At 38.7% G+C, this 22,271-nt stretch overlaps 1 protein-coding gene across 2 annotated transcripts in view; it reads right to left on the reverse strand.

Moving 5' to 3' along the window:
* The window catches only part of BBS9 (Bardet-Biedl syndrome 9), a 454,413-nt gene that overhangs the window by 86,277 nt on the left and 345,865 nt on the right, over positions 1–22,271 (reverse strand). For both annotated transcript variants that reach the window (XM_039251160.1, XM_039251161.1), the window contains exon 20: positions 3,522–3,704. In XM_039251160.1, coding sequence (XP_039107091.1) covers positions 3,522–3,704 — 183 coding nt within the window. The remainder of the gene's footprint in view (positions 1–3,521; positions 3,705–22,271) is intronic.

The raw sequence follows: 22,271 nt of genomic DNA on the forward strand, positions 1-22,271 counted from the left end.
ACACCCATCACATAACATTTATTTGTGAGGTCTAAAGGCATAATGTAGGGGATTGTGAACTAGCATGTCAAAACCACATACTGCATGCATACGTCTTAAAGAATGAAAAAGGATTCCTTTTTTCTCAAGATATATAAGCTGTCTCAACAGTGTAAGTCCAAAGTGAATACCACAACCTAATTAAAGATGAAGAGCATAACAAGCAGTATTAAAATGTCTTTTTGGGTTCATTCTTCTCCAAGTTATGTTTTTATCAAATGTCCTGTCTCATTAATGGCTTCAATAGACATAACGAGTATACACACCTTCTAATCTCGCCAAATTCAGAAGAAAGTTGAAAGAATTTTCCCCTACATATTTTGGGAGATGAGGCAACAGAGAACACAGTGGCAGGACAGAAAGGAGCTTTGAGAAGATGCCTAGTCCATTCACCTGCTTACAGGGATGAACATACTACCCCCAGCCAGAAGGAGGCTGTTTTTAAAGTTCTCTAGAGTCGGAAATTCCACAATCTCTCTGGAGACTCAATCCCTATATTTGAGAACCTTTATTTCGAAGAAATTCTTCCTCTGGGTCTAACCACACTTCATGGCCACCTTCAGGAGCATTTGAGCTGTGTGGTCACACAGGGCCCCATGCTCAGAAGGGCCTCATGTGTGATTTAATGTTTTGCCATCGTCATCTTGAATTTTTTTTTTTTTTTTGAGAGAGAGAAGGTGCTAGTGAGCAACAGGAAGAGAGAGAAAGAGAGAAAAGCGGAGCTCACCCGAAGTGGGGCTTGTGTTCACCCAAAGCAGGGCTGGAGCTCATCCGGTGTGGGACTCGACATCATGAACTGTGAGATCATGACCTGAACTGTGAGATCCTCACCTGAGCCAAAGTCAGATGCTTAACAACTGAGCCACCCAGGCACCCCTGAAATTCTTAATAATTTTATATCGCACTTGTGTTCTGTAAGTGATGTCTGATGGAACAGTGATGTGTGAGAAGGGAAGACACGTGCAGTACACATTCCTTTTCCCTTTCTGCCCCATAAGCTTAGAATTCTATGGCCCCAGAATGAGCGGGAGGCAGGGAGACTCAAAGCAAGTGTAAGGAGGGCATGTTATGTATAGACGGATTAAGTGGGGGCACTAACAACCCATTAAGGCATTTCATTTGCACCAAAACTTATTTTGAAAGAAAGGCAGCAAATAGATTCAAAGAAACAGGAATGACTAATGAAGTCCATTATACTCCTGTTACTTCCCTGTATTATCCCATTACTTACATTGAAAATGGTAACAGAAGGAAAGGGAAATATAGTAACACTTTTTTCCCTTTCTTTCCTTGCTCAGTCATCAGTAAGCTGAAGGTAGAGAGTGTTGGTAGATGTGTGCATATCAAGAAGGGAAGTAAAAGCAGTTAATTTTGTGCAGTGATTCACAGTTCTGTAGGAACAAAATACATATGCATGTGTGAGCTACAAAATATGAATTATATAATTTTGGTGATTCTGCATATGGGTTCAATGCTCTTATGTTTGTATTAATACTGGCATTGCACATTATAAAGATTCATGGTAAAATTCATGTTAACAACTTCAATTTTTTATTTTTCTTATTTAGAATAGCATAAAATAGCAAATAAAACCACCATGATGAGACTGCAGAAAGAAAAAAAGCTTTGTTTTAGAACCTGTTTCAACAATATGTTGGGTATTTTTCTACTTTTTTGAATAAGGGATCCACATTTTCATTTTGCTCTGGGCTCTGTAAAGTATACAGCTGGCCCTGCCCTGCTTCCTCATGCTCCAGATTATATCTACTACATCTGTTCTGCCAAGTTACCTCTTGTTAGCTTTCACCCTTTCTCCAGTCACTCATCTAACAAATATTGACTGTGCTATGGTCGGGCATTGTGCCAAATGCTGAGAATATAAAAATGAGTAAGTTATAATTTACTCTATTCCATTATCTCATTTAATTCTTATTCAGCTTGGGTAGGTCCTATTATTGTTTCCATCTTGGAACCACAGAAATAGAGAGTTAGAACAGCTAGAAAACCTGACCAGAAGGACTTTATCAGCGAGTGGTGGAACCAGGAACTGAGGCCACCCAAGTCTTTCTAACTACTAAATCTGAGTTCATAGCTATCATTCTTACTAATACAACCCTAACTGTATTCTTTGTTTTCTGTTATTACAATGTTCACATTTCTGGCTTCTCAAAGATCAATTTTAGCAGTAATTTCATTTTATGAATCTAAAAAAACGGTATACTCTAAATTTTTTCCAATTTATTTATTAGTATTTTGTTTAGGATATAAAATATAGCTTGATATTTTTTTTCATCTGACAATCCTTTGATCCAATTGTAGAAAATTACATTCAACAGACAAAGCCTGTGATTTTCAAAATCTTATTCATGACTTTGTTTGCTAAAATACAGCGTATTGGGAAAAAAAAAAAAACACAACAACCAACCAACCAACCAAACAAACAAAACGCATGTGCTTTGAAAGCAGCCAGACCTGGGCCCAAACCCTAGCTCTATACCCACTAGTTTCCAAAAGGTACCTAACTCTCAATGCTTAAATTTTCTCATATATTAAATGTAGATGAAAATAGTACCTTAACAACCTTCTAGGGCCATGTTTAAGATTAAATAAGACAATCTTTGTGGAACACTTAAAATATCACCTGGTGCCTACCTAGTAAGTACTCAGAAATGTTAGTTTTAGCCCTATTATTTTTAGTTCTGTGTTCTCGTGGCTATGTTTGAAATGACTTGTTTCATGATATGGCTTACTCCAATACAAAAAGTAAGTCCAAGAGTCTCTAATTTCCAAGGAGTATATTATTTCTTTGTAAATAAAAGCATGCAAAAAGTTCCCCCATGATGACACCTGGTAGTCATACAACCTCTACAATTCGAGGGATCTGAGATGTTTTTATTCATATGACCTTTCACCAAAAACTCCAAATAGGAACCCTCATCTTTCCCCCCTTTGGTTCTAAACTGCCAATTTAAAGGGTCAAGAGCAAAAAAGTTTATACACTACGTATTAAGAACTATATAAATGTAACAAAATATTCCTGTCATTTGGCAAGGCTATCTCAGTTCTCCCTAACCCTTGAAGTGACACTTAAATTTAAGAACACTGAGCAAATTAAAATGGCTGAACTGTTTTCTCTGGTGGAAAAGGAAAGGATTAGCTAATATGAAGGTTTACTGCCATCACTCAGGCAGTCAAATGACTATTTCCCTGGCTTCTAAGTGATTGAAGAGCACATAAAAAATAGACTGAATACCACATAAAAATGGACTATATACCTATTTTTAAAATAGCTCTAGGAAAAAAAAGGGGCCTTTATTTGACATTTTTATTATGATTTAAAGAAAAGGAAAACAGGATCTGGGTTTTAAAGAAAAGTCTCCATCAGATACCTTAGAAAACACAACATATGTGCGATATCTGCCTAAAACCACAATCTGTTCAATAATGATGGCTGTTCCCATTGCAGAGTCATGGGTCCTTACCAATTCTTGAGTGTCCTGTTGCAGCGGCAGAAATGCTGCTTCCAGAATAGCAATCTGGTCGGTGCTAAGCTTCTGCCACAGCCCCATCAGCAGAATCACCAAATGGGTGGCACTTTTCAGCTTGGTGAATGACTGGAACAGACTGCCTTGGTTTTCCTCTACTGCATCTGCTAGAGCGATTACCTGCAGAAATGACAAACTTCAGTTAGGGATAATTTCACAATTCTCGAGCCCTCAACAAATTACATTTGGCACGCTCGTGTTTTTCTTTAAAAAAACTTGATGAACTTTGTCTTCCACAAACACAAGCTATGTTGAGTAATAAAATAGTTATCATTCATCTGTTCACTTCCTTCTTTAAAAAAAATCCCTAACATGATTCCAAATCCATATGGCCAGGAGATGAAAATATCCATGAAATCACTTTAATGGGGACATTGTTCTGTGTCTGATTCACCATCAATTGACCTTCTACAATATATGATAATATAAGTAACCTCTAATACAGTTATTATAGTCTTTATTACTAGCTAGAGATGGATCAATTAAAAATATCAAAATAACCACACTTGCCATGTAATTTAAAATAATGGTTTCATTACATCCTTTTCAGAAAATAATTATCTGCCTATGATTATTATTCTTTATATGTTACACGGTGTTGAGATTTCCAGTATTTTCTTATTATATCCAAAAGGTAGATAATGTTCAAACATTTGACCAATTGAGTAATGTCGTTTTCAACACAAATGTCAGGCACCAGCCCACAGGGACCTGAACGAAAAAAAAATGTTCAGGGTGTGTTAGCTTTACAATGCCAAATCTACTTAGGATAAAACTGGCAGGAGTAGAATTGACTTTTTTTTTTATCCTCTTGAACAATCCTGTGGAAAAAAGAACTAAAGCAACAATTGGATGGAACATCCAAGACTGCCCATTGGTGTTTTATTTTAATGTCTTGGTGAATTTTGTGCTCATTAAAAGTAATGAACTGACTGGCCCAGAGGCTCAAGGCGTCTGACAGCCCCCAGAACAGGAATAGGAAAAGCCAGGGCAATGTGAGCTCCTTTCTGTCAGTCCCTGCCAGCTTGAGGGACTAGAGCTCAGATGACTTTCAGAACTCTAGTGCAGATGAACCATTTGGTGATATTTCATGGCTTATTGACACTGGCCCAAAGGGCTTGTTAAAAAATCATCATTCAAACAAGTAAGAGTTTACAGCTGTGTGGTCTCCCAAATTCCATGTAGCAACAGAGGCTGCTGGGGGACAGTCCTCAGAGTGTCTGGGAGACACTGGAAAAGAGATGTAGGTTAGGAAAAGACAAAGCTATTGAAAGTCTTTGCCTGACAATGCCAGGCATTCCAGAGACCATGATTCTCTGGCATTTGGTTGAGGGCTTACAAGAGTTATAAAAAGCAATTACAGCTCACATTCAGCTCTCCAGGGAGCCCTGGGAGTTTGGACCAAGGTCAGCATTATAATAAACTGCACTGCTTACTAGGTACCTAGTACTGTGCTACTTTCTTTCCATAGGTGTTCAAAAAAGTATATGATATCTTTTAGCCCATAAGGGTCTTATAATTTTCTGGACAGGAAACATACATACACAACCAATTAGTGGAAAGAAACATTACTGTAATAATGTCCTAATTGTGCAGAACAGAAAATAAGTGTAAAAGAAGTTCGCAAAGGGACAGATTAGTATGGGCCAGAGTTAATATCCCTGGGGCCTCTTTTACTCAAATGAGGCTTGGAACTCATCCCTTCCCTATTACTTCAAGAAGTCTCCTCTAAGAGACAGAGGCCACTTTCCATAAACCAAAACACCTGGAATCATCTGCTTCTTCCCCCAGCTTCACCGTGATTACAACGGACTCCTGTTAAAGTCTACATTTATATTCTTTTCTTCCTGTGAGTGTTACCAATTAAGCCTTATTGTGGGGGCCATCATATTATGACACAGATGCTTATCGTCAATAAGCCCAAATCATACAAAGATCAAGGTCATAAACACCTCCTGAGTGCCAGGTATATGCAAGAATTTGCAGAAAGCACTCTAGGGAATTCAATGGTGACAGATCTCATCTCTACCTTCAGAGAGTTAATAATGGAAAAGGAAAATATGTCAGAGGCAGGTGTCAACACTGTAGGGAAGACCTCATGAACTATAAAGAATGCCATTAATTTTATAATTAGTAGGTTAATAATAATCCCTGTAATTAAGTGACCATAGACTGCATTCCAAACATTCTGCTGGCCAGTGCCTTCAATCTCCACACCTCCATCCGGCTGGCATGATCTCTGTTTTACAGATGAGGCCTCTGAGGCTCAGCAGATGTAAGACATCTGCCCAGTACTGTACACAGGATGCAAACTGTGCCTATGCTTTGAAGGGCTCCATTCTTGGTTTAATGCTCTGCTGCCTGTCTTGAAATTCTTAATAATTTTATTTTTGAACTTGTGTTTAATATATAGGTGAAGTCGATGAAGGGGTAACAAGATATACACATGAAGAGAGGAGATATGTGCATTAACTCACAGAGTTAAATGCTCTTAGTTTACATTTAAAACTGGCATTGTACAATATAAAGATTAATGGTAAAACTCATGCTAACAATCTTAATCTTTCTATACCTGGAATGACATTAAATAGAAAATAAAAATACCATGAGAAAGTGTGAAAGAGAGACTACTGAAGAAAGGAAAAAGCTTTATATTTTAGTGGCTATTTTAACAGCACTTTCTTCCTGCCTTTTAACAAGGGCCCTGCATTTTCATTCTGCACTGGGAAGTGCAAATTAAGTGGGCAGCTTCACCATCACGTAGCAAGTGAGAGACCAGGAGTCACACTTTGCAGTCTCTCACCCCAAAGCCTGTGTGCAACCTGAAGCAGCTTCTAGGTTCACAGAAAAGTTTAACTGTCAACTGAGTCTGGAGCCCTTTACAAAGGAAAAAGTGGAGGAAGAGACAGTGATCTGCTAGAACCAACTTGGCCAGCTCTTATAGGCTCCAGAGAATGGACAGGCTGCCCTGTGTTCAATTTTGTGTGCCAGCTGTTGAACATGACCATTACTTAAAACTTAAGTTACGTAAACCTAAAATTAAATAAATAATCACCAAAACAAAGGTGATAAACACTCAGAACTCATTACTTCTTAATTAGTTCACTATTATCTAGGCTCTTGAGTTCATTTATGCCTATTATCTAGGCCCTTGAGGTCATTTAGGCTCTGTATGTTGGAGACACTCTGCAATGGTGAGCTACTGCCCATTTCTTCCCAACTTCACATTCAGTGAGCTCATGCTGGTCGCCTGAAATCAGCCATGGTGGAAGTATTTACAACATGAACATCAACAAATGTTACAGAGCCAGGCCTCCTCCCAATCCACCTCCTTCCCAGAGAACCAGTTGTTACATATTTACCAGTGTGCCACTGAGAAGAAGTACCTGAAATTCATCCTCAAGAACAGATATTGGGTATGGGGGCTTTAAAAGTACAGGAAACAACTTGAGCAAATGATTAAAGCAGAAAAGCAGAGGAGCAAATATTCCAGTGTGGGAACAGCATTTGATGAGACACAAAAAAGGTCATCTGGGCAACTGCTGAAGAGGAAGCAGAATGTTAAGGTGAAGAGCATGCATGTAACACTATAGGTACTAGGTGGCCACAGAGTACTCTGAGTTGGGGCCGTAACCTGATGGAAGGTGCACTCAAAGCAGCTATCTATCACAGTAAACATTTGGGCATTTGCTGGGACTTAAGTGAGGCTTTTATGCACGTTCCTCACTATCAAGGGAAAAACTCTTACTAAATGTAACAGCATGTCAGTTTGTAGACCCACCCAGCTTGCTAAACACAGCTGTGGTAGAAGAATGACTTCTCAGTGAGACAGCAGCCCAAGCCACAGGATCTTTCCTAAGCAAGGCCCAAAATACATCAATCTAGGAGAAGCTTCGTTTCTCTAAGTTTTGGTCTTGTTGGTTATATTTCTGTGCCATTGTGGAAAGTCTGCTATCCCCAAATGGTCACAGAAATTGGAAAGAAATGGGATAAACAATTCCTTATGTAAATTACCCCCAAGGAAAATCTTCCTGACCTACTGGCCAGCATAAAATACTAAACAGATCTCCATGTTCTCAATTTAGTTTTACACGTAACAGCCAAGTTTACTTTGTTCTCCGCGAGAGCCAAATGAATTTAGCAGAATTAACATAGTAAAAAAGGCTGGAAAAACTAGACCCATCAAGATTTAGATCTGTCCCAACAAGGCCTAGAGGATCTTGCTGTTCACCTGGAAATCCAAAATGAGGCCAACCAGCTGTTAGGGTTTGAATCCGAAGGAGTGTGATTTTTCAGTGCTCATCACTGGCTGTGCAAGATGTGTGTTCCCTAGTGTTCAACAGACCTACAGAAAGGGAGGGGTTTAGGAAACAATAAATGCTAACGATTTCAGGCACAAATGTGTTGATAGCCTTTGTTTTGCTTTTTCAAATTGAAGGTTTCCAAATAAAATGGAGACCCCAAAGGACATGTATGTCCAACAGCCATATCAGTTGATGCCAAAGTAATGAGGCAGAGGCCCAGGGAGCTGCTTGCAGGAAAATGCTCAGCTCATAAAGTGAGTGTGAAATTAATCCCAAATACTTCCAGCTGCCAAGATAGGCTCTAAAATTGGTTACAGGAAAGCAGCAGCAGCAACAGCAGAGTAGACATGAATCATACTATGTGAACACAGACATGTCCAATTTCTTCACCTAAACTCACCATCGAATCTGCCTCCAAATCTCATGTGTGGCACACAGAACCCCATTACGCTGCTGTTTAGCTGACATTTACTGAGCCCTCGCTGTGGGCCAGGCACTGTGCTAGTGCTGTTATATCCAGATTATCACTTGGTCCTCATGACTACCCTCTGAGGTAAGAATTGTTGACCCCTGCAGCCCCCATTTCCAGATGAGGAAACAGAAGCTTAGTGCTCAGATGAGCTTAGTGCTGAACTACAGCAGAGAAGGGGCAGGATTCTAATCCTATCTCCTAATTGCTCATTGAGTGCTCCTTCCTCCACAATCGTACACAAATATATATAGTAGAACCCTTAAAATAATCCAGTAGGTTTTTATCTTGTTAATCAAAGATACTAAGGATAAACACTACTATTACATCCATAACAGGCATAAGTGCTTTAGTGAAACTCCCCCATTGTTGGGGATGAGCTCAATTCTAATTGAAATACTCAGCCTGGTTTCTGACCAAAAGTACAGTATAAAGGAAATGAGTTCATATTTGTAAAGGTTGGACAATTTTTTCTCAAAAAAATTGTATGGCGGCGGGGAGGTAGCACACCTGGGTGGCTCCATCAGTGGACCGTCTGACTCTTGATTTTGGCTCAGGTCATGATCTCACAGTTTGTGGGATTAAGCCCCATGGTGGCCTCTGCGCTGACAGCACAGAGCCTGCTTGAGATTCTCTCTCTCCTCTGACTGCCCCTCCCTGGCTTGCTCTCTTTCTCTCTCATAAGAAATAAACATTAAAAACAATTTTTAATTGTATTAGTTTCCATATAGCTCTAAATTATGAAGACTTTAGAAATTAGCTATTTCCTATGCCTGCTCCTTTAGTGAAGCTACTTTTAAAAAGGGGTGATTCATGGGGCACCTGGGTGGCTGAGTTGGTTAGGTGTCTGACTTCAGCTCAGGTCATGATCTCACAGTTTGTGAGTTTGAGGCCCGCATCAGGCTCTGTGCTGACAGCTCAGAGCCTGGAGCTGGCTTCAGGTTCTGTGTCTCCCTCTTTCTCTGCCACTCCCCTACTCACGTTCTCTCTGTGAGTAGGGGAGTGGCAAAACACTCCCCTCAAACACAAATAAAACATTATTTTTATGTTTTAAAACAAAATAAATACAAAACAAATAAAAACATTAAAAACTTTTAAAAAGACATTTAAAAAAAAAACGATGATTCATGGGGAATCTGCGTGGCTCAGTCAGTTAAGCGTCTGACTTTGGCTCAGGTCATGATTTTGCAGTCCATGAGTTCAAGTCTCACGTTGGGCCCTATGCTGACAGTTCAGAGCCTGGACCCTGATTCAGATTCTGTCTCCCTCTATCTCTGCCCCCCCCATCTTTATCTCTCTCTAAAAAGTAAATAAAGATTGAAAAAATTAAAAAAGATGATTCATTTATTTTCCTTTTTTTTAAATAGTTTATTGTCAAGTTGGTTTCCATATAACACCCAGTTCTCATCCCCACAAGTGCCTTCCTCCATGTTCATCACCCCCTTTTCCTCCCCCCCACATCCATCAGTCTACAAATCTCAGGCTACAATGTTTTCAGTGGTCTAAGCAAATTGATGTTATGTAATAATAATTGTCAATGTTTACTGAGGCCTTTCTAGAAGCCAAGCGCTGTGCTAATCTCCTTACAGGGATTAGCTCATTTTCTTCTCAAAACAGTTTTATGAGATAGACACTATTATTGCCCATATTTAAAAATAAGGAGACAGAAATGCAGAAAGGGCCAAGCAGTTAGTCAGCAGCAGAACCAGAATTCATACCCAAGCAATATGATCCAAGAAATGTCACCAAGTAACAGTACTTACATTAATTTCCTGTCCCTGCATCAATTTCATCATGGGCAAAATGTGGAACAACTTTTATCAGAAGCTTCCCAATGGGAGGTTTCAGCTTTACTGACCTTCTAATACCCGAAACAAATTGAGATGGGTTTATTTTAATAAAAGTCCAGCATGGATGAATGAGTTAAGAAAATGGAGTGCTATGACATGGATGAGTTTGTACATCCCCGAGGGCTGAATGCACTAGGCTGTGCAATGGACTGACCTCCCTACCAAGCAGCTTTAAGTCAGTGATCAATTCACTTCCCTTTTCTGGGCTCTAGTTTCATCACCTTTAAAACGCAGTGGTAGGAAACAGGATCTCTAGCATCTCACATAGCTGTGTCAGATTTTAAAACTTAAATTCCTTTCAGATAATACGTTGTTTTGAACAATCCACACCACTTCCCCTCTGCACACATCCTATGGTTCTCATTTAATGTTTATTGATTTTGGAGTTTTTATCTCTAAAATGGCAGTAAGAATATTGTCTTTCACTAATTCTTAGGATTATGAGAATTAAATGAAAGAGGTAAAAAGATGGACAATACCAAGTGTTGGCAAGGATGCGGAGAAACTGGAACACCTCAATCATTGCAAGTGGTAATGTCATCTGGTAGTTGCTTTGGAAACAGATTGGCAGTTCCTCAGAAAGGTAGACACTGAGTTACCATCGGAGGCAGCAATTACAATTCTAGGTTTCTACCCCAGATTAAGGACAATATACGTCCACTCAAAAACTTGTTCACAAATATTTATGGCAGCATTATTTATAATAGCCCCAAAGTAAAAACAACTCAAATGTCCATCAATTGATGGATAAATTAAATGTGGCATATCTATATGACAGAATATTATTCAGCCAAAAAAAGAAACAGAGTACTTACATACACTACTACACAGATGAACCTTAAAAACATTCTGCTGAGTTAAAGAAGCCAGTCACAAAGGACTCCATTTGTACGATCTCATTTATATGAAATGTACAGAGTAGGCAAATCTATAAACACTGTAAACAGACTGATGGTTTCTTAGGGTAAGGGGTGGGTGGTAGATAGGAGGGAACGGAAGGTGATTACTAATGGTTGCACAACCTTGTGGATATCCTAAAAATCACTAAGTTGTATACTTTAATCGAGGGAATTGTTTATATATAAATTATATCTCAATAAAGCTGTTAAAAGTAATAAGAGAAGTAAAAAGTACTGTGAAAGTATAATTCATGTAAGGTAGATAAATTACTAAATAAAGGCAACTTTGTTTAAGCAACAATTTTGCTACAGTAATGGCTACACCATATTGTAACTTGGGCTTAACAACATTCTGGATGCTGCAATAATCAAATAACTTTACAGTCAATTAGATATGTATGAATACTGGTAATGTTACTAACTAACTGTACAACCTTGGCTAGCTAGTCTACCTTCCTCAGACTTAGTTTTCACCTATACGATAATACTCAATTAGTTAACATCTTCTCTATTCATTCCTAATTTGTTTGGCTCCTGGTTACTATTTCTGAATACTCTACAGTTGAGGGTTCATTTCAATGTAGTAATATCAGGCCAATTCTATTTTTTTCTGTCAGGTTAACAGTGACTGTGAAAAAAGGAAGCCCCTTCTCTGATACTTGAGGCATACTACTACTGCCACCTAAGGCAATGCAGGACAGCTGATCATGCTGCAGTGTTCTCCAGCCCTTTCTGTGTGGTCACTCAATGAAACAACGCTTATTTGTAGTGATATTTAATCAAATTTCAAAGGAAAATATCATGAGACCATGTATCAAATATATACTAAAAGCCATACAAGCATGTACATGCTTTGGATGCCTTTTTTCAGTCCTTTAGCAATTCTATTAAAATATATACACACAGGGGCGCCTGGGTGGCTTAGTCGGTTAAGCGTCCGACTTTCGCTTAGGTCATGATCTCGCGGTTCGTGGGTTCGAGCCCCACGTCGGGCTCTGTGCTGGCTGCCAGCTCAGAGCCTGGAGCCTGTTTCAGAGCCTGTGTCTCCCTCTCTCTCTGACCCTCCCCTGCTCACGCTGTCTCTCTCTCTCTCTCTCTCCTAGAAATAAATAAAAATTAAAAAAATATATATATACACACAGAGAGGCTTGGGTGGCTCAGTTGGTTAAGCATCTGACTCTTGGTTTCAGCTCAGGTCATGATCTCGCAGTTTCACGAATTCAAGCTGGGCGTTGGGCTCTAAGCTAGCAGTGCAAAGCCTGTTTGGGATTCTCTCTCTCCCTGACGCTCCCCCGCTTGGACTATCTCTGTCTCTCTCAAAATAAATAAGTAAACTTTAAAAAATAATAATCTGTTTTTAAAAATACACATGTACAAACATTCAACTTTGCCTGCTATGATTTGTTCTCTAAGAATCCTCTGAGGCTTCTTAATCAGGGAGCTAGATGTTGCTTTTCTTTTATACCTTATTGAAAATGCTACAAAATCTGGTGATTTAAATAAAAGGTTTATAAAGTACATTATGAGAAGGCAGAGAGAAAACAAAACTCATAGTCATCCCAGGAAATTCCACTGTAAAAAGAGCAATAGATAAATCCCCAACATGCCCTCAAATTTCTTTTTTTTTTTTAATTTTTTTTTTTTTTTTTTTTTATTTCTAGGAGAGAGAGAGAGACAGCGTGAGCAGGGGAGGGTAAGAGAGAGAGGGAGTCACAGAATGAAACAGGCTCCAGGCTCTGAGCCGGCAGTCAGCACAGAGCCCGACGTGGGGCTCGAACCCACGAACCGCGAGATCATGACCTAAGTGAAAGTCGGACGCTTAACCGAGTAAGCCACCCAGGCGCCCCCATGCCCTCAAATTTCTGATACTCGGTACACAGTGGGTATCCCAAAAATTCTGGCTGAATTAATGAAACTCAAAGTCAGTCCACCTAAAACTCTAGCACAACGAAACTGTTTCTTAAATCCCAGACACATTCAATCAGGCATTGTCAGGTTCCCAATTTGAATGGAACCCAAGAGATGTCACATAGAAACAACAGATCTACCTCAATATATCTGTCATCTACTTACAAAACAAGTCCCTCCAGTTCACCTCTCCAGTTCACAGATGCCTAACACCAAGCTACAGACAGCTCTAATGACTGCTGAAATGAATTTTTTGTTCACATGGCTGCCCTTTGGTTAGAAAGACACACTTTCAGTCTAGGGGAGATTTGGAAGCAGGCAAGAAAAAGGGCATGCTTCCCACTCAACGATGTTATTGGTAATGGCGTTTGCTGCAGACTGGGAAAACCCCTGCAGTAAGGAAGAAGAAAAAGTTTACCATGCCTAAACTTTTACTTTGGCTGAAAAGATCCAATTTGTATCCAAAAGAATTGTTCTTTTAACAGAAACAATGAAATAAGGTTCAAAATGAAAAGAGAAATCGTGTGATGATTTAAATGCCAGATAAGCATGTAAGAAGTGTAAGCATGTAAGAAGTGTTTCATTATCTATGTGCTGAACCTTTAGCTAGATAAAAGAGAACCCTGAGATTTTAACTGGATAGCATAGGAAGATTCTAATTCTTAGGTATGTTTGCTACTACTTATTTTGTAGAAATAGGATAGGGGACTGGATTACATTCTGTTGCACCTCTCACGGAGTACAATCTTAAGATTCCCCTATAACAAGTATTTAGCTGAAATTCCTAAACCAAACCCAGGATTAGAATACATTTTTAACCATGCTATCATTTGGGGTAGCTATTAAAACAACCGGGAAAGTATACCCTTTAGTAAAATATTTCAGTCACACATGATTTGTCTTCATAAAAAGAGACCTGCTAATTGGCCAAATCACCTGATGCTTTGGAACACTGAGGTATGATCGTTGTGACTCTTAGAAGTCGTGATGGTTTTACTGGTCTAGGATTATAATTTTCCTTGACACCAATCCACACTTGCCAAATGCCTTGAGAATTCATTTAAAACTTCTTTTAGAAAAACAAATTATTCCTGAGAAATTTCCTTATACTATGTACTATAGGACCTTTTTTTTTCTTCTTTTTTAATGTTCTGCCCAGAAGAATATGAAAGGTAGGCAGTGCTAGAATATAGACTTTGGCTGGGACTTTTAAAATATATACCACTGATACATAAAAATATTAAATGAGAAAGACAATAAATCATTTGCAAGTGACACAGAGACAAATTTTGCTATTTCTGCAAAGTTTATTCACCAAATAGACATGTAACTTAATCAGCTGAAAGGAAACTAACTCCAATGCTTGGCTAATATAATGTTAAAAATACAACTGATCTCAAACCTGATTACTATTTTTACCTTCCCCCTACCCTTCACTCCCATGCTGACCAAATTTTTACCCCTTTCCATAAAATTACCTACTTATAGCCAAGTAAAACCCCAATTTAAAAAATAATAATTAATGGAATCAAGTTGTTAAAAAAAAAAAAGAATGAATGTTCCCTGGACCACAGTTACTCATTGAACAGATCGCTGTTAAAGCTGGAATCTATGGTTGGCAAAGTCAGAGCTCGTTTTATAAACCCTGGAGAATGCCACAGTTATCACTGTCCAAGAACAACATCCAAGAGGTCCGATCTGAATAGTTCCTAAGTTTAGAATGTTTCTGACCACATTCCTACAGGCAGACATGTCAGTAATTATGTAGCCACCCACACAGCCTTGAGTGCCATCTCCAATGAAGGCAAATGATGGATAGTTGGGTAGTTGGTTGGTTATCCTAAAGCATTCCTTTAGCTAAGGCAGCTAATGCTAAGACATGTTATTACATGTGATCAATTAAAGCATGCTGATAATACATCCTAAAAGGCAAAAATAGAAACTGGAGACCCCAACAGTGCTGATGATGTTGTTGACCATTTCCTTCATTCCAAAGTTTAAGAGGCGAATGTGCCATTTTCCCCAATAAAGTGAAATCATTGTTTTCTCTTTCTATGAATCTTCTTTTAAAACATTTTTAAAGGCCGCTTCTCTTGAACACCTGTGGTTTGTACTTATTTTTGCTTTTCTAGATAAAATACATAGTTATACCACTACTATCTGGCAGTACTTTGGCAAGACATTTATAGGGCTGCATACAACTATATAAGCCATAGCTCAGACCACATGGAAATAGTACAAAAGTCAATGAGTGTAGCTGCCTGGTTTCACACTGAATGAAACTAGGATAAACTACTGTTATATCTACAACCATAGGTTGTTGGGACATTATAATTGGAAGTAGCCTTGCTGAAGATATGTGGTGCCTGATTTCTTCTGTGCTATAAACTCCTCTAGGCCAAAGACATTTAATGTACGTTTACTATACTGAGGTAAATTAAAAAGCCTGATAACTCAGTGGCACAAGAGTGTCCATTAAGATAGCAATTTATAGGAGCACTACTTGGGCAATGGAAATCCATCCCTGCGTTCCAGTGAACCAGACTAAAGCTGACCATTTTTAAAAAGCTTTTATAGGCTATGTTATTTATTTGGGTCTACCATAGGTAGTCAGTAACTAGTTTCTAAATTCATACCTTCTACAAGTACTACATTACAGTGAATTGGTAAATTTATTCAAGTTTTTACCATTGAGTTATGTGACGAATGTTATAAAGCCTGTAATTTAACTTTAAAATACATCATAACAGACAAGGTCATATGATGTAATAAGCAGGTGAGTCAGGTTAAGCTATACTCCAGAGCAGTATCTCAACATCCTCAGTAATGACATCTGGGGCCAAATCTTTGTTGTGGGGCCTGTCTCTGCACTGCTGGAAGTCTAGCAACACTCTGAACTGTATAAACTAGATCTGGATGTATAAGCACCCTGCCTCCAGCTACAGCAACCAAAATGTCTTGAGACACTGCCAAATATCTCCTTAGGGAAAAAATCACCCTAATGGAGAATCACTGCTCTAAAGTCTGAGTCTGTGCTCAAAACAGCTATCCTTCTGCAAAGCCCACATGTCAGAAGGGGCTACACTAGTCCTGCGGCTATTGGTGTCTCCAGCAATACCAAAGACTTTGTAATTACCATAATGAATTTCAGAAATAGGTTTTGATTGAGGAGATCAGAGGTTTGATAATCAGCATTATGGGTGTAGAAATAGATTCACTGACAAAATTAACATATCAAAATATGTGAATTGGCTGAATATTTTTGTACTCTTACTCTCCTTTGAAAAGAGTATAAGAATCCAGGAAGGCACTGAGGGGATACAGTCTAACGATGAGCCTGAATGATCCCGTGTCTTGCCTTTGGGACAGGTTTCTAGCTATCTGATGCCCATTAGGAGATAAGTGTATCCTGCCTTGAATTATTGTCTTACCTGCTTCAAGTGAACCTTTCTAGAAAGGTGGTATTCTAATGCCTAAGAGACGGAGTTTGAGCCTTCACCCAGCCTACAGTAAGCTGTATGAATTGTTCCATACTTAAATAAATGTTTATTTTTAAAAAATTTAAGTTTATTTATTTATTTTGAGAGAGAAAGAGCATGAGCTGGGTAAGGGCAGAGGGAGAGAGGGAAAGGAAATCCCAAGCAGACTCTGCACTCTAAGCACAGAGTCCAATGCGGGGCTCAAACTCACAAACTGTGAGATCAAGACCTGAGCTGAAATCAAGAGTCAGATTACTTAACTGACTGAGCCACCCAGATGCCCCACAAATGTTTATTTAATAAATGTCTTTGTATATGGCAAAATTCGACTAGAGACTTACTTCCATTATAGCCAAGGAGAATGGTTATAGGAAAGTGGTTCTTTCTCATCCCTTTCAAGCTTTTTGATGTCTATCATTACTTAGTGAAAAGAATTTAAGAGCTGTGCATGATTAAATTGGCAAAGGTAGTGTGCAATGTCAACTCAGTGCTAAGTGATGGTGATAAATGTGAGTTAAGAGCTGCCTGCAAGGAACCGACAGCAAGGAAAATACATATATTAATAAAAACAACAACTGCTGCTTACTATGTGTCTACTATGTGCCATGCACAGTCCTGAAAAATCAATATTTATAATCAAAATTATAACACTTTAGATAACTATTATTTTGACTTATGAAGAAGTTAAGCAACTTATTCAAAATCACACAGCTGTGCCCAAATTAAAATCATGTCTATCTAAAACCTCCAAAGCTCAAGCATTTCCCAGTCCACTGTATCTTTAGATACATACACACACACACACACACACACACACACACCCCACATGCTAGATGGTAAGTGTTATACAAGACTGTTAGGTTGAGTTAATATAAGAAAAAATCTATAAATATACCTTCACCACCAACCTGATTTCTTGGGGATGAAGGGCCCACAGGTTCTTTTGTCCTTTTTTTTAAGTTTATGTTTTTATTTTATTTTGAGAGAAGGAGAATGCAAGCTAAGGAATGGTGGAGAGAGAGGGAGAGGGAGAGTCCTAAGCAGGCCCTGGGCTATCAATGCAGAGCCTGATGAGGGGCTTGAACCCATGAACCCATGAGATAATGACCTGAGCCAAAACCAAGAGTTAGATGCTTAAGTGGACTGAACCACCTAAGTGCACCTTTTTTGTACTGTATTGTTTTAATTTTTTTAATGTTTTATTTATTTTTAAGAGAGAGAGAGAGAGAGACAGCATGAGCAGGGGAGGGTCAGAGAGAGAGGGAGACACAGAATCTGAAGTAGGCTCTAGGCTCTGAGCTGTCAGCACAGAGCCCGACGCGTAGCTCGAACCCACGAACCGTGAGATCATGACCTGAGCTGAAGTTGGACGCTTTACCAACTGAGCCACCCAGGCACCCCTGTCCTGTTTTTAAATAAATCCACATTTGACTGTTTGAATGCCTTTGTTCAGAAAAGCACTCAACAGTCCTGAACATCACTCCTATTGTCTTCCATCTATATCTCTGTTACCTGTCTGGCCCTGTAGTCATTTGGGTTTACAACACAAATAATAATCATAAACTTTGCAAACATGAAACAACCACAGTAAGTATGGAAAAGCAGAAACCATCCACATCACAAATGACTGAATCTGGGTTCTGGTCTTGTCCCACCACTCACTGTAGTTTGATGCTAAAAAAGTCCCTCAATCTCTTTAAACTTTAGTTTTCTTCTCCATAAAAGAGAGAAGTTTTTGCTGTGGAGTTCAAATGAGATGCAACATATGTGTTTGTCATGACACCTAGCACACAGTAAAGTACTCAAAAGAGCTTAGCACTATTAGTAATATAGTTTTTGTTTCCTGGCTAAATACCCGGCCAAAAAATTTTTCATTAAAATAAAACAAAAAACTATTATATCGAAGAGCAACCCTTCCCTTTGCCTTTTCATCTCTAGTTTACACAGTCCCAATAATTTTATCATCTCTTCATAGGACTGTTTTGGCACACAAGTTATATACTTTGCCAACATGTATAGCATAATTCCTATGCTTTACACTCTCAAAGCACCTGTATGTCCCCTTCCATTACATCCATCACATTCAGAATTACTTGTTGGATAATTTTAAGCTCTGTGAAGGCAGAAGCTGTGTTTTGTCTTTTTTTTTTTAAGTACCTCCATATCCAGTATGGAGACCAGTGCTGGGCTTGAACTCACGACCCTAAGATCAAGACTTGATCTGAGATCAAGAGTCGGACACTTAACTGACTGAGCCACCCAGGCACCCTTGTGTCTTGTCTTACTACTTACTACAGTGTCCCCAATACATAGTACAGGGTCTAACACATAGCAGGGATCAACAAATATCTTTTCAACTGAACTGAAATAAATGTCATCTGTTAGGTCTTGTAAAAGTAGCATATTAGCTTAACACTACATCTGAAGTAGAGCTAATACCTAGCATAGCAGTTGTGATGCCCAGCAAATTGCACGTTTCCTTAATTCCATAATGCACTTTGCTAGTTAGGTGCCCTTGTATGCACACATTCTAATGACTTTCAAATGATAATGTGTCTTATCTCTGTGTCCATTTAACGTGCTAATTTTACTTTTATCTTCAAAGGTAATAAAATCAATAATATGCCTTAAAATTAACAGCTTAGGGGCGCCTGGGTGGCTCAGTCGGTTAAGCATCCGACTTCAGCTCAGGTCATCATCTCACAGTTCGTGGGTTCGAGCCCCACATTGGGCTCTGTGCTGACAGGTAGCTTACAGCCTGGAGCCTGCTTCAGATTCTGTATCTCCCTCTATCTCTCTGACCCTCCCCTGCTCATGCTGTCTCTCTCAGAAATAAATAAAAAAACATTAAAAATTTTTAAAAAAATTAACAGCTTAGAATCTATTAAATATGCTTTTATTTGGTATTTTGTTTGGAATTATACCTCCCAATGCCAAGGTCTTCAACCAGTTCCAGGGAATAACTGTTCCAAGAGCATTTCCTAGCTGCCCTTCTGGGGTACTCTCTTTTCTTTTCTTAAGCTTTTATTTAAATTCCAGTTAGTTAATCAATAGTATAATACTGGTTTCAGGTGTACAATATAGAGATTCAACCCTTCCATACAATACCTGGTGCTCATACAACTGTACTTCTTAATCCCCCATCACCTATTTAACTATCCCCCTGCCCACCTCACCTCTGGTACTATGGTTAAGAGTCATATTTCTCTCTCTCCCTCTTTTCCCGTTGCTCATTTGTTTCTCAAATTCCACATACGAGTGAAATCACATGGTATTTGTCTTTCTCTGACTTATTTCAGCTTAGTATAATACTTTCTAGCCCCATCCATGTCATTACAAGTGGCAAGATTTCATTCCTTTTGTTGCTGAGTAGTATTCCAGGGTGTGTGTGTGTGTGTATGTGTGTGTGTGTGTGTGTGTCTGTCTGTCTGTCTGTGTCTGTGTACATCTTTACTCATTTAACAGCTGATGGGCAGTTGGGCCATTTTCATAAAGGTTCCCACATCCTTGTCCACACTTCCCAGTGGGACCTACTGTAGGCCAAGCATGAGTTCTTTCTTATGATCTCCATAACAAAATTTTGCAGGAGAATTACTAGATTCACTCCAGCCATGATGAAACTGAGGCCCTTTCTGAAAGGCTTAAAAGACTGACTGTCCACGAGCACGCAGCCAGATTCAAACCCAGGCCTGTCGAGTTGCAAAGCCCTTGTTCCTCCTATTGTTACAGAACTGTGGCTCAGTGGAGTGAGAAAATTCACTCCTGCAAATTTTTCACTAGTTTTTAAAAAATTAATTCTGATTTCTTACGATTTCAATAAAAAGATCCATTTGGGGAAGGTAATAAAGTGTATTACTTATAAATAGAGGGTAAGGTCGATTTACCCTAATAAACATTTGTAAGATAGTCACTTTTTTACCATTACAAAAGTGATATTTAATGACTGTTTTCAAAGGGATCTTGAGCTACAAAACTAGCCAAAAGGTAGTAAATAACTCTGTATGTTTCTAATACTGACTAGAATTACATAAAAAGGAAAAGGATCCACAATAGTTTCAGCCCTGGCATCACTATCCTAATTTAAAGTTTCTCTGTTAAAATACACAAATAAAAACAAAGCAGGCAGAAAGGCAAAAGAACAAATAAATTTTTGCCTCAGCAAAAAAACAAACAAACAAACAAACAAAAACAAGCACAAGCAAGTAAATGTGGTACATATTAAAATGAGATCTTTCCTTGAAATGCCCAAGTTTGGATTTGATAGGATGAGAGGTCCCTCTAAACCCAACATCTATCTTTTCTTCCTTCCAAGTAGCTGAAATAGACTATATGGGAAGATTGTATCTGGTGAGAGAGGTATGGGTTACAAACCAGTTTTAAAAATAACTCATCTAATTTACTTAAATCAAACAGGTGCCACAGTTTAAATCAGAATCCTCCAATAGAGTCCATTTACCAGAAATTTGAATCCATTTTCAGAGAAGAACAAAAGAGAAAGATTACCATCACACCAGTAACTAATTCACACAGCCACTTTTTGTTTAAATTCTTGGTATTAATATCCAAAAATGTGATAACGAGCTGAATTTGGATAAAATAACAGGTATCACACCAGCTATCCAGAGAAGAGATTTTAAATCTGGGGATAGAATGCCATGTTGGCACCTGAGGCACCCCTGAGTGATGGGAAAGATTACAGTTTGGCTTGTGAACCCTCAGGAAGCAGTTCTTTGTTTCGGCTCTCTGGAGTTTTAACCTGCAGTCATCATTTTAATTCTCCTAAGAACACCACAGAAAAGCAGGGTTTAGCAATCCTTAGAAAAATTATGGTTTGATGATTAAAAAATAATATGAGGAAAGACTATACACATTATTAGAAGACTGTTCACCACAAGAGTTCCAGGACGTCAGAAATCCATTCTGGCAGAACAAAGAGGAAACATAGATGTTGCAAAAAAAAGAAATTCATGGGGGGGAGCACGGATATAGTTGGCTGGAGGAAGGAGGAGATTTGAGTCTGGTAGTAGTAAGTCTCTCCATAAAATGGGATCATAATCTGGCTTTATTTTGATTTTCTATTTTCTCGGAAATTTAATAATTTTCATCACTATTTCACAGTTTTATAATCTATATAGGTGATTTCATGTATAGTTTATAGTCTATAGGCTACCACATTTCTGACACTGATGATTATTTTCCCTGTGATCACCAGGCTGTGATACTGGGACATCAAGTTGAGATGTGCTATTAAAAGCAAGTGAAAGGAGAACTCCGAGCCTCTATCTAACCCTTCTCAGGTTGGGCATAAAGTGTTTGTTCCCTAATGGTTGAGAAAAGCACAATTTATAAAGGACAAAGACCCAGACACATCCACTGGCCATTATGGCCAGAGTTACTAGGAAGAGAAACCAAAGTGTGATCATGGGATGAAAGGGGAAGAGAAATGCTCAGACCACTTCTTTTTTTTTTTTTTAATTAATTCAGAGGTGGTAATCCTTTATTTTTTTATTTATTTTTTTTTACAAATAGTTTATTGTCAAATTAGTTTCTACATAACACTAAGTGCTCATCCCCAAAGTGCCCTCCTCCATGCTAATCCCCCCCTCCCCCCCACATCCATCAGTCCTCAGTTTTATTCAGACCACTTCTTCCAGCAGCAAAAATCTGCCTAAAGATTGCTTAGTGTGCTACAAAGATCACAGGCCTTCAACTTAATAGTTTGACTCCCAGTTTTGCTGTTTCTTCAAATATTCTTAATTAACATACTCCAAACTGAGT

This window comes from Hyaena hyaena, unplaced genomic scaffold, assembly GCF_003009895.1.
Source record: "Hyaena hyaena isolate Hyena2069 unplaced genomic scaffold, ASM300989v1 scaffold_387, whole genome shotgun sequence".
In the NCBI taxonomy this organism is placed as follows: Eukaryota; Metazoa; Chordata; class Mammalia; order Carnivora; family Hyaenidae; genus Hyaena; species Hyaena hyaena.